General features: G+C 40.2%; 1 protein-coding gene across 2 annotated transcripts in view; it reads left to right on the top strand.

Annotated features, from left to right (window-relative positions):
- The window catches only part of CYFIP1 (cytoplasmic FMR1 interacting protein 1), a 106,863-nt gene that overhangs the window by 88,107 nt on the left and 5,705 nt on the right, over positions 1 to 13,051 (top strand). For both annotated transcript variants that reach the window (XM_007098936.2, XM_042988310.1), the window contains exons 27-28: positions 9,706 to 9,778; positions 10,336 to 10,430. In XM_007098936.2, coding sequence (XP_007098998.1) covers positions 9,706 to 9,778; positions 10,336 to 10,430 — 168 coding nt within the window. The remainder of the gene's footprint in view (positions 1 to 9,705; positions 9,779 to 10,335; positions 10,431 to 13,051) is intronic.

Raw genomic sequence — 13,051 nt, 5'->3', positions numbered from 1 at the left:
CCAGAGTGGCTGCACCAGTTTGCATTCCCACCAACAGTACAAGAGGGTTCCCATTTCTCCGCATCTTCACCAACATCTTTTCTTTCCTGTGTTGTTAATTTTTTTTTTAAGTTTGCAAATGCTTTATTCTTTGTTTTACTGAAGACTATAGCCTGAGAAATGGCCTTTTAGATTGCTCTGAAGAACTTTGAAGCTTGTTAGCTACAGGGGATTTTATATATATATATATATATATATATATATATATATATATATATATGGGAAAGGATATACATTCTTTTTTTTTCTTTTTTTTTTTTCCTGCTCCTTTAATAGGATTTTTTTTTATTTTATTTTTTATTCTTTAAAATTTACATCCAAATTAGTTAGCATATAGTGCAACAATGATTTTAGGAGTAGATTCCTTAGTGCCCCTTACCCATTTAGCCCATCCCTCCTCCCACAACCCCTCCAGTAACCCTCAGTTTGTTCTCCATATTTATGAGTCTCTTCTGTTTTGTCCCCCTCCCTGTTTTTATATTATTTTTGTTTCCCTTCCCTTATGTTCATCTGTTTTGTCTCTTAAAGTCCTCATATGAGTGAAGTCATATGATTTTTGTCTTTCTCTGACTGACTAATTTCACTTACCATAATACCCTCTAGCTCCATGCACGTAGTTGCAAATGGCAAAATTTCATTCTTTTTGACTGCTAATACTCCATTGTATATATATGTATATACCACATCTTCTTTATCCATTCATCCATCGATGAACATTTGGGCTCTTTCCATACTTTGGCTATTGTTGATAGTGCTTCTATAAACATGGAGGTGCATGTGTCGCTTCGAAACAGCACACCTGTATCCCTTGGGTAAATGCCTAGTAGTGCAATTGCTGGTCGTAGGGTAGTTCTATTTTTAAGTTTTTTGAAGAACCTCCATACTGTTTTCCAGAGTGTGGCTGCGCCAGCTTGCATTCCCACCTGTGTTGTTAAGTTTAGCCATTCTGACAGGTGTGTGAGGTGGTATCTCATTGTAGCTTTGATTTTTATTTCTCAGATGATGAATGATGTTGAGCGTCTTTTCATGTGTCTACTAGCTATCTGGATGTCTTCTCTGGAAAAATGTGTGTTCAGGTCTTTCCATTTTTTTACTGGATTATTTGTTTTTTGGGTGTTGAATTTTATAAGTTCTTTATATATTTTGGATACTAACCCTTTATCAGGTATGTCATTTGCAAATATCTTCTCCCATTCTGTTGGTTGCCTTTTAGTTTTGTTGATTGTTTCCTTTGCTGTGCAAAGATTTTTATATTGATAAATTCCCCATAGTTAATTTTTCCCTTGCCTTTAGTTAGAAGTTTCTCTGGCTGATGTCAGAGAGGTTACTGCCTGTGTTCTCCAGAATTTTGATGGTTTCCTGTCTCATATTTGGGTCTTTCATCCATTTTGGATTTTTTTTTGTATATGTTATAAGGAAGTGGTCCAGTTTCATTATTTTCCATGTTGCTGTCCAGTTTTCCCAATACCATTTGTTGAAGAGACTGGTTTTTTTCCATTAGATATTCTTTCCTGCTTTGTTGAAGATTAGTTGACCATATAGTTGTGGATCTGTTTCTGGGTTTTCCGTTTTGTTCCTTCAATCTATGTGTCTGTTTTGTGCCAGCACCATACTGTCTTGATGACTACAGCTTTGTAATATAGCTTAAAATCTGGAATTGTGATGCCTCCAGCTTTGGTTTTCTTTTCCAGGATTGCATTGGCTATTCAAAATCTTCTGTGGTTCGATAAAAATTTTAGGATTGCTTGTTCTAGCACTGTGAAACATGCTGGTGGTATTTTGATAGGGACTGCATTCCATGTACATTGCTTTGAGTAGTATAGATATTTTTTTTTAATTTTTTTAATGTTTATTTATTTTTGAGACAGAGACAGACAGGGCCTGAGCGAGGGAGGGTCAGAGAGAGAGGGAGACACAGAATCCAAAGCAGGCTCCAGGCTCTGAGCTGTCAGCACAGAGCCCAACTTGGGGCTCGAACTCATCAACTGTGAGATCATGACTCACAAAAGGTAATTCCTTTTGGAGCAATTATAAATGGGATCGATTCCTTGATTCCTCTCTCTACTGCCTCATTATTGGTGTAGAGAAATGCAGTAGATTTCTGTACATTGATATTGTATCCTGCAACTTTACTTAATTCATATATCAGTTCTAGCAAATTTTTGGTAGAGTCTTTTGGGTTTTCTACATAGAGTATCATGTTGTCTGCAAATAGTGAAAGTTTGACTTCTTCCTTGCCAATTTGGATTCCTTTGATTTCTTTGTGTTATCTGGTTCCTGTGGCTAGGACTTCCAGTATTATGTTAAGTAACTGTCTTGAGTGTTGACATCCCTATCTCGTTCCTGACCGTAGAGGAAAAAGCTCTCAGTTATTCCCCATTAAGGATAACATTAGCTGTGATTTTTTTCATAGATGGCCGGTCTCTATTATGTTAAGTTCCCTCTAAACCTACTTTTTTGAGGGTTTTCAGCAAGAATGGATGCAGTACTTTGTCAAATGCTTTTTCTGCATCTATTGAGAGGATCATATGTTTCCCATCCTTTCTTTTATTAACGTGGTGGATCACATCAATTGACCTGAGAATATTGAGCTCCCCTTTCAACCCTGGAATAAATCCCACTTGATTGTAGTGAATGATACTTTTAATGTACTGTTGGATTCGATTTGCTAGTATTTTATTGAGAATTTTTGCATCGATGTTCATCAGGGATATTGGTCTGTAGTTCTCTTTTTAAGTGGAGTCTTTGTCTTGTTTTGGAATTAGGGTAATGCTGGAGTCATAGAATGAGTTTGGAAGTTTTCCTTCCGTTTCTATTTTTTTGGATAGTTTGAGAAGAAAAGGTTAGCTCTTCTTTAAGTATTTGGTAGAATTCCCCTGGGAAGCCATCTGGCCCTGGGCTTTTGTTTGTTGGGAGATTTTTGCTTACTGATTCAATTTCTTTGCTGGATATTCTTTGCTCAAGTTTTCTACTTCTTCCTGTTTTAGTTGTTGTAGTTTCTAGGAATTTATCTATTTCTTCAAGATTGCCCAATTTGGGGGCATATGATTTTTCATAATACTCCCATAATTTTTTGTATACATATGGTGTTCGTTGTGATTTCTCCTCTCTCATTAGTGATTTCATTTACTTGGGTCCTTTTTCTTTTCTCTTTGGTAAGTCTGGCTAGGGGGTTACCAATTTTATTAATTTTTTAAAAGAAGCAGCTCCTGGTTTCATTCATCTATTCTGTTGGGGGTTTTTTAGTTTCTATATCATTGATTTCTGCTCTAATCTTTATTATTTTCCTTCTGCTGGCTTTAGGCTTCTTTTTTTTTTTTTTAACATTTATTTATTTTTGAGAGACAGAGAGAGATAGAGCACAAGCAGGGGAGGAGCAGAGAGAGAGGGAGACACAGAATCCAAAGTAGGGTCCAGGCTCTGAGCTGTCAGCACAGAGCCTGATGCGGGGCTTGAACTCATGGACTGCGAGATCATGACCTGAGCTGCAGTCAGCTGCTTAACCAACTGCTTAACCAACCCAGGCACCCCAGGCTTCATTTTTTTTTTTTTTTTTCCTAGCTCCTTTATGTATAAGGTTAGGTTGTCTATTTGAGATTTTTCTGGCTTCTTGAGGTAAACCTCTATCGCTATATAACTCACTCAGGACTGCTTTTCCTGCATCACAAAGGTTTTGAACCATTGTGTTTTAATTTTCATTTGTTTCCAGGTATTTGTTTAATTTTCATTTTTTTTTTAAATATTTTTTTAATGTTTTTTAATTTATTTTCAGAGAGAGAGAGAGAGAGAAAGAGTGCATGAGTTGGGGAGGGACAGAGGGAGAGAGAGAAAGAGAGTCCCAAGCAGGCTCTACGCCATCAGCGCAGAGCCCACTGTCGGGCTTGATTTCACGAGCCATGAGATTATGACCTGAGCTGAAATCAAGAGTCAGTGCTTAACTGACTGAGCTACCTAGATGCCCCTCATTTATTATTTTTTTATTTCCTGGTTGACCCATTCATTCTTAGTAGGATGTTCTTTAGCCCCCATGTATGTGGTCTTTCCAAATTTTTTCATGTGGTTGACTTCAAATTTCAAAGTACTGTGGTTTGAAAATAGGCATGGTATGATCTCACTCTTGGTACTTGTTGAGACCTGACTTGTGACTCAGTATGTGATCTATTCTAGAGAATGTCCCATTGCACTTGAATAGAATGTGTTTTCTACTGCTTTAGGATGGAATGTTCTCAATATGTTTGTTAAGTTCATTTGGTTCAGTATGTCATCAAAGCCGTTGTTTCCTTGTTGATTTTCTGCTTAGATGATTTGTCCATTGTTATAAGTGGGGTGTTGAAGTCCCCTACTATTCTTGTATTACTGTTAGTGTGTTTCTTTATGTTTGTTATTAATTGTTTTATATATTTAGCTTCTCTCAAGTTGGGGCCATAAATATTTACAATTGTTAGTACTTTTTGTTGGATAGACCCCTTTATTATGATGTAGTGCCCTTATTCATCTCTTTGCAGTCAGTCGTTTAAAATCTAGTTTGTCTTGGGGCGCCTGTGTGGCTCAGTGGTTAAACGTCCAACTCTTGGTTTCGGTTCAGGTCATGATCTCGCATTTTGTGGGTTCGAGCCCCGCATCAGGCTCCATGCTGACAGTGCAGAGCCTGCTTGGGATTCTCTCTCTCCTTCTCTCTCTGCCCCTCCCCTGCTTGCTCTGTCTGTCTCAAAAATAAACTTTAAAAAAATCTTTTTTTAAATCTAGTTTGTCTGATAGAAGTATGGCTACTCTGGCTTTCTTTTGACATCCATTTGCATGGTAAGTGTCTCTCCATCTCCTTACTTTCAATCTGCAGATGTCTTTAGATCTACAATGAGCTATGAAAGGCAGTTGTACAGATGGGTCGGGGTTTTTTTGTTGTTTTTTTAATCAGTTCTGACATCCTTTGTCTTTTGATTGGAGCATTTAGTCTGTTTACTTTCAGGATAATTATTGATAGATATGAAGTTAGTGCCATTTTATTAATTTCTTTTGTCTGTGTTCGTTTTTAGTCTTTGTCACTTTTCTTCCTTCATTCCACTTGAAGAATCCCCTTTAATATTTCTTACAGGGGGCGTTTAGTGGTTACAAACTCCTTTAGTTTTTGTTTGTCTGAGAAACTCTTTATCTCTCCTATTCTGAATGATAGCCTTGCTGGCTAGATAGAGTATTCTTGGCTGCAGATTTTTCCCATTCAGCACATTGAATATATCATGCCTTTTTCTTGTCTGCCAAGTTTCTGTGGACAGATTTGTTGCTAACCTTATTTGTCTTCCCTTGTAAATTAAGGACTTCTTTTGTCTTGCTTCTTTTAGGATCTGTCTTTGTCTCTATTGTTTGCAAATTTAACTACAATATGTCTTGGTGCTGGCCTGCTTTTGTTGATTTTGATGGGAATTCTTTGTGCCTCCTGGATTTGGAGGTCTGTTTCATTTGTCAGATTAGGGAGGTTTTTGGCTATAATTTCCTCAAATGAACCTTCTGCCCCCTTCTCTCCCTTTTCCTCTGAGACTCCTATGATATCAATGTTATTACATTTTATGGAGTCACTGAATTCTCTATGTGATCCATGATACTTCTTTCCCTCTTTTGTTCTTCATTATTTCCCATAATTTTATTTTTTTATGTTACCTATTCATTCCTCTGCTTCTTCCATCCTTGTCATTACATCCAGGCAGTTTTGATAATTAGTTACTGCATTTTTTCATTTTGGTCTGATTAGTTTTTAGCTCTTTTTTATCTCTGTGGTAAGGGACTCCCTGGTGTATTTGATGCTTTTCTCAAGCTCAGTTAGTTATGATTATTGCTTTAAGTTCTGGATCAGGCATATTACTTATATCTGTTTCGATTAGATCCCTGGCTGTGACCTTTTCTTGTTCTTTCTTTTGGGATGAATTCCTCTGTCTTGCATTTTTTCTAGTTCTCTGTCTTCTTCTGTGTGTTAGGAAAGCCGTTATGTTTCCTGCTCCTGAGAGTTAATGGCTTTATGAAGAAGAGGTCATATAATGTCCAGGGCCTAGTGTTTCAAGAAGTGTCTCTGGTGCATATTGTATGCACTGTGCTGCTGTGTTACGGCTGCTCTTTCCTTCAGGTCAGTCCTCTGCAGTTTCTCCTTGCCTGGGGAAAGTCTGGACCATTGCCAGAATATAGCAACTTTTAACTAGGTGTGCTCTTGTCTGCTTGTTAAAAGAGACTGGATTCTATTTCCACTAGAGCTAAAGCTTTGTAGAACTCCATGGTCCTTAGACATAGTGTGTGTGGGAATTTGTGCTGTTCTTCTGGAGAATAGGCCAGCGGCGCTGGTCCTTAGGCATACTTGCCCAAGAAAAGCACTACCAGCATAGCACAGGAGGGTGGAGCTTGGTGTAAGCAGTTTAGGCAGCCAGTATTGACGCTGTGGTATCTACTGAAGTTAGTTTATGCTGAGGGCCAGGGGAGGAAATGGCTCCAGCCAGCTCCTTTGTCCAGAGAGGGGAGTTCATGCTTGCTTCTGTTCAAGAAGCCCTCCCAGAGGAGGGAGCAGTTTCTCCTTGTGTGTCCCAAGCATCCTTCAGAACGCTGCTTTCACACTGTCTGGGTCCAAGTTGCTTGCCTGCTTGGAGCAGTGCAGTACACTTTGAGCTCTATCCCAGCCAGGCCAACTGAGTTTTAAAACTCCAGACTTTAGGGACCTAGCATGGCGGAGATCTGCACTCATCCCCTTGAGGAGGGTCTTGCCACACCGGGACTGATGCAGGTTTGTTCCAGAAGGATAGTTGTACAAAGTGCAGGAGGATGGGGTTTTAAGTAAAGTACAATAAAGAGCCAGTGTACAGGTTAGCCACCCTCAGCAGGTATCCCTGGGCCTATGCTGAGGTGTGGGGGAGGGAAATGATGCCCTCCACTCCTTTGTCCCTAGAGAGGCAATGCCACCTCTCTCAGATGCGCTCCAAGAAGGAGGAACGGTCTCTCCCAGCTCGGTCCACGGGATCCTCAGATCATGCCTTCTGCCTCCTGTCTTCTCTACAGGAGCACTGCAGTACCCTCAGAGCTTTATACTAGCCACACAATGGACCAACACTCCAGTCTTTGAGCCCCACTGGTTGCAGAAACTCAAGAAAATCAGCCTCTCGGGGCGCCTGGGTGGCTCAGTCGGTTAAGTGTCTGACTTCAGCTCAGGTCATGATCTCGCGGTTCGTGAGTTCAAGCCCCGCGTCGGGCTCTGTGCTGACAGCTTAGAACCTGGAGCCTGTTTCAGATTCTGTGTCTCCCTCTCTCTCTCTCTGACCCTCCCCCGTTCATGCTCTGTCTCTCTCTGTCTCAAAAATAAAACGTTAAAAAAAAATTTTAAAAAAAGGAAATCAGCCTCTCTTTTTTTCCTAGTCAGTGGCTTTGAGGAAGTGTTTTCCTTGTGTCTGCCTCAGGGCCTGTGTATACCTTGTGTATGCCTCTCTCTTGCCTCTCAACAACCAGGGCTCCCTCCTCTCTGCAGCACCCATGATCTGTTTCTTCCCCAAACCATGTCTCTGCACCTCCTACCTCCCTTGAGGTGGACTCTTCTCTCCCTCTAGTTGTGCAGTTTGTTCTTTCAGTCCTTAGATCGATGTCTTGGGTATTCAGAATGATTTGATATTTATCTAGCTATGTTCGAAGTACGAGACAAGCCTAGGGACCCCTGCTACTCTGCCATCTTAGCTGTGCCTCCATTAAACTTTTTATTTTAGAATAGTTTTGATTTTAGAATAGTTTTCATTGCTTATTTGTTTTTAATGGTAGTTTTTATAGTTTTTAACAATAGTTTTTATATTTATAGTCTTTAGTTTTTATTGTTTTTATAGCTGTTCTTACTTTTTTGTTTGTTTGTTTGTTTGTTTATTTGTTTGTTTGCTTCGGTTTGGGGGCAAAAATTTGAGCTCATTGGCAATAACACCTGGAAGCAGCACAGCTGGATGAACCACCTGTCTTGAATGGTATTGCTGGCCTGTAGGCTACTTTACTGCCTGCACAGCTCTCCTTGTGTGTGGCTCTGCCTCCAGCATCCTACCTGGTAGCTATGGTCCCTTGTCAAAGTTTCCCATCCTCCATCCATTTCCCTGAGTACTTTTCTTGCAGTCAATCAGCTTCCAACTGACCCCCTTACACTCTGACCATTCATTCATCTCCTCATTATTGTTTTCACTCGACAGTAAATATATCCTGGAGATCACTCTACATTTCTTATCTTTTTTGAGCTGCACATTATTCCATTGACATCACACTTCATTATGTGTTTGCGTACCATGCAATCATCATCTGATCATGTCCCTTTTTTTTTTATCTTGTTCTTCTCTCCTCCACACCTTCTTCGCCTAGACTAGAAGGCCCAAGCGAACAGGTCCTGGGTACACTGGCCCAGAGGTGGCTTCTACTACATATATTCTGCATGAAGAGCTCATGCTTTGGTGCTGGCCTCAGGAATAGAAGGCAGAGTGTGGAGGGGTCAGTCTCCTGGTTGAACAGGTCACAGCTAACTGGCTGCTGCACTAGATTTATGTTAGGTGACCATAGGACACTCACTTATAAGTACAGAAAGTCTTATCTTCCTTTTCTTGGTCTTACCTTTGCCATCATCTGGGGAGATCCTTGGAAGGGAAAATAGCATCAGTTGGTATATGTCTTGACCTTCTGTTAATAGTTCTTTTGTTTAATATTTTTTTTTAATTATTATAGAATTATAAGATTTTAAGATGGGTATACAGTAGAAGGTTCTGTGGAGAGCCTGATGTAGATTGAGAGGGAGCTTACTCACCTCTTCTGCCTGCCCCATGGTGAACACACCAATCTTAGGGACCCTTTTTTGTGGTTTAAGAGCCTTCAGACTCTGGAAATAAGCCCTGTTCTTTTTTTTTTTAATTTTTTTTTTTAACGTTTATTTATTTTTGAGACAGAGAGAGACAGAGCATGAACGGGGGAGGGGCAGAGAGAGAGGGAGACACAGAATCGGAAACAGGCTCCAGGCTCTGAGCCATCAGCCCAGAGCCCGACGCGGGGCTTGAACTCACGGACCGCGAGATCATGACCTGAGCCGAAGTCGGACGCTTAACCGACTGAGCCACCCAGGCGCCCCAATAAGCCCTATTCTTGACCACCTTTAGATTCATGGTGGGTTTTTAGTTCTGCAACTCTTGTGATATTAGAAGTAAACTCTACCTCTACACTGCAATATTCTGGAGAATGGGTCTTCTTTTTATTACCTCTTTAAAAGAGTTGTGTTCCAAAAGCAGGTTCAAGATGACTACTCAGAACTTGGTTTGGGTGCAAGAATGATGCTGCCTTTCTTTCTGCCTCTAGTGCTGCTCACAGAGGAAGCACCTTCCTCCTGTCTATGCAGTGGTGTCTTGTTATAAAGTCTTATAACTCAATTACAAACTTAAGAGGCAGGTAGCAAAAGTAAATAAAATTTGAAATTCAGTTATTCAGGTGTACTAGCCACATGTGGCTAGTAACTAAGTGTATAGCACAAACAATACATTTCCATCATTCCAGAGAGTTCTGCACAGTGCTGCTTAGACTATTTATTTTACACTAAAATGACAAAGATATAGATCTTGTTTTCAGCACCAGACTTCTGTCTGTCTTTGCGGTGAGGTAAACTTCCTAATGCAACCTTCTGTTCCTTTGCTGTAGTCTTTAGAAGAAGTGTGTGACCTATTGCATGCAGCCCCATTTCAGAACATCTTGCCAAGAGTCCATGTGAAAGGTGAGTTTCTGTGCCTCTGACCAGGGAGTCCAGATTGCCTATGCAGTGTTGAGTGGTGACACGTGGTCTTTGTGACCAGAGAACTCAGTGCTAGTTTTGTTTGAGTTTGGTCCCTGTTCAGTCATAACTGAAGGTAACTGGAAATGTAACATAGTTAAATTAATATTGAATAATTGAAATATTTAAGACTAAAACGGTATATCTTGAATGTGCTTCAGAATAGCAGGGGACGTTGAGTATCTATGAAACAAGAGTGGCACGAGTTGATCCTCATTATAACAAATGGGTACAGAGAGTTTTTGTACTATTCTTTGATTTTGATTACATTTATAATTTTTAGTGTTTAAAAAAATGAATATTGAACAGAAAATCAGTTCTGTCATTTTGAGTTAAAATATCAAATGAACCAGTTTTCTAAAACAATGTTCAGAGAATCTGTGTGTATAATTTTAAGAAATCTTCATGTGTTTCTTTGACAAAATTAAACTTCAGCAATCATTTTCCATGCAAAGGAACAGAAAGTTAAAAAAAAATTAAAATATTTTTTTCTACTGCAGAGGGAGAGAGACTTGATGCCAAAATGAAAAGACTAGAATCAAAGTACGCCCCACTGCATCTTGTCCCTCTGATTGAAAGACTGGGAACCCCTCAGGTAATGCATACTGTGACAGCTGTCACTGTGGCAAGTTTGGTATGCACATCAGACCACTGGCACGGCTGGGGCTTCAGAACACAGGTTCTGGATGACCCACCCTGGAAGGTGTAATGAGGTTGGATGGGCCCTCTCAGGCCTCAGTGTCTCCAGTGGGGTTTGTAACTGGACCTTGTCCCAGGATGATTGGGAAGTTTAAGTGAGCTAACATGTGTAAAGGGTTTAGGACATCACCTAGCATGTAAGATGTACACAGTAAATGTTACTTTTTTGTGTGGTCTGTCCTTTCATGAAGAAGGCTTTTTTCATAGGTTTTTAATAACAGAAAGTGGGAGTCTCCTATAGGAGGCAAGGTGTCAGGGTAGAGTTCCATGATTTTATATCAACTTAAGCTAGAGCTGGGTTTCATAGTTGTGGCACTGTCCCCAGTTTGTACCAGATAATTTTTTGTTGTGGGGGCTGTCTTATGAATTGTAGGATGTTGAACAGTATCCCTGGCACAACAGCCTCATGGAAATATAGCATAGAAGCAACAGTGTGAAAAACACCTGAGGCAAATGAAAAGGAGAGTAGTTTACTCATCTCAGAGCGCATCTTGGAGGGATTGAGATCCTTGGAAGATTTCTCCAGGAACAAAGGAGCTGGCAGGCACCATTTCCATCCTCTGCCCCCAGCATAAACTCATGGCCACCTTCAGTATAGCCAGCACCATGTTGACACTTACTGCCTAACTTGCTAACATTGCTACCCCACTCCCCGCTGTGCTGCAGCAGATCCACGCCCTCTAGACAGGCTCACTTTCAGTCCCAGTATAGCAGGAACCCCCTACAGAGGACTGGTGCTGCACAAACTTTGCTAATACCACCAGATACCAGGCTCCCCTGCCCCTTGCCATTACAGCTCCTCCCCTCCAATATGCTCTTGGCCAGAGCCCATCGAGGGCAGTGCCATAGGCCTGGCAGTGTGCAAGTACCTTGACAAGGGTCAGTGCCAGTCCAGAATGACTCTTACCCTGGACAGAGGGAAAGATAACCACACACACAAGTCAAACGGTGGGCCCAGCAGTTGGCTGGGGGCAGACAACCAGTCTGGCTGCAGGCCCTGCCCACCAACGAAAGCTCAGGGGACAGTACAGGGAAAGCAGCTGTAGTTTGGTGCTACTGCATCTCTGGCAAACACCTAGTCTGACTCAACTCAAGCCCTAGGCAGCATGAGACTGGCCCATTAACACCACAGGAACCAAGCAAGTACCCACAATAGGCAAAGAGCCACTGCAGACAACTGAAGGAAAAGCTCAGCCACAACAGCAGGACACGCATAACATATATAGGAGACACACCTTAAGTGGCACTACAGGACCTCTTCATAAAAGCTACTTCTTTCGAGAACAGGAGACATAGCTGATTTTCCTAACACATAGAAAGAGACACAGAGAGTTCATTCCTAGGATGCAAGGGTGGTTCACTCACCACTGATCAATCAGTGTGATACATCAGTAAGAGAAAGGATAACAACCATATGATCATCTCAATAGACTTAGAAAAAGGATTTAGCAAAGTACAATATCCATTCCTGATAAAAACCTTCAACAAAGTAGGTTTAGAGAGAACATACCTCAACATAATGCAGACTTTATATAAAAAACCCACAGTGAACATCATACTCAATGGTGAAAAACAGAACTTTTCCCCTAAGATCAGGAACAAGACAGGATGTCCACTCTCACCAGTTTTATTCAACTTAGTACTGGAAGGCCTAGCCATAGCACTCAGGCAACAAAAAGAAATAAAAAGCATCCAAATTGGTAAGGAAGAAGTAAAACTTTCATTATTTGCAGATAACATGATACTATATATAGAAAACCCTAAAGACTCCATCATAAAACTACTAGAACTAATAAATGAATTCAGTATATTCCCAGGATACAAAATCAATGTACAGAAATCCATTGTACTAATCTGTACACTAATGAAGGAGCAGAAAGAAATATTTAGACAATCCCATTTATAATTGCACCAAAAATAATAAGATATTTAAGAGTAAACTTAACCAAGGAGGTAAAAGACCTGTACTCTGAAAATTATAAAATATTGCTGAAAGAAAGTGAAGATGATAGAAACAAATGGATAGATATTTCATGTTCATGGATTGGGAGAATAAATATTATTAAATATCCATATTAGCCAAAGCAACCTACAGATATAATGCAATCCCTATCAAAATACCAACAGCATTTTCACAGAACTAGAACAAAGAATGGTAAAATTTGTGTGGAACCACAAAGAAATCCCAAGTAGCCACAGCAATCTTGAGAGAAAACAAACAAACAAAAAAGCTGAAAGTATCATAATTCCAGATTTCAAGTTATATTCCAGAGCTGTAGTAATCAAACAGTATGGCACTGGCACAAAAAGAGATCAATGGAATAGGGTAGAAAGTCCAGAAACAATGCTTCAATTATATGGTCCATTCATCTTTGACAAAGGGGGAAAAAATACGAAATGGGAAAAAGATAGTCTTTTCAACAAATGGTGTTGGGAAAACTTGACAACTACATGCAAAAGAATGAAACTAGATCACTTTCTTATGCCATATACAAAAATAAATTCAAAATTGTTTAA

The sequence above is a fragment of the Panthera tigris genome, chromosome B3 (genome assembly GCF_018350195.1).
Source record: "Panthera tigris isolate Pti1 chromosome B3, P.tigris_Pti1_mat1.1, whole genome shotgun sequence".
Taxonomy (NCBI): domain Eukaryota; kingdom Metazoa; phylum Chordata; class Mammalia; order Carnivora; family Felidae; genus Panthera; species Panthera tigris.
Note: the sequence above shows the minus strand (reverse complement) of the source record. Positions and strands in the feature narration are given on the sequence as shown.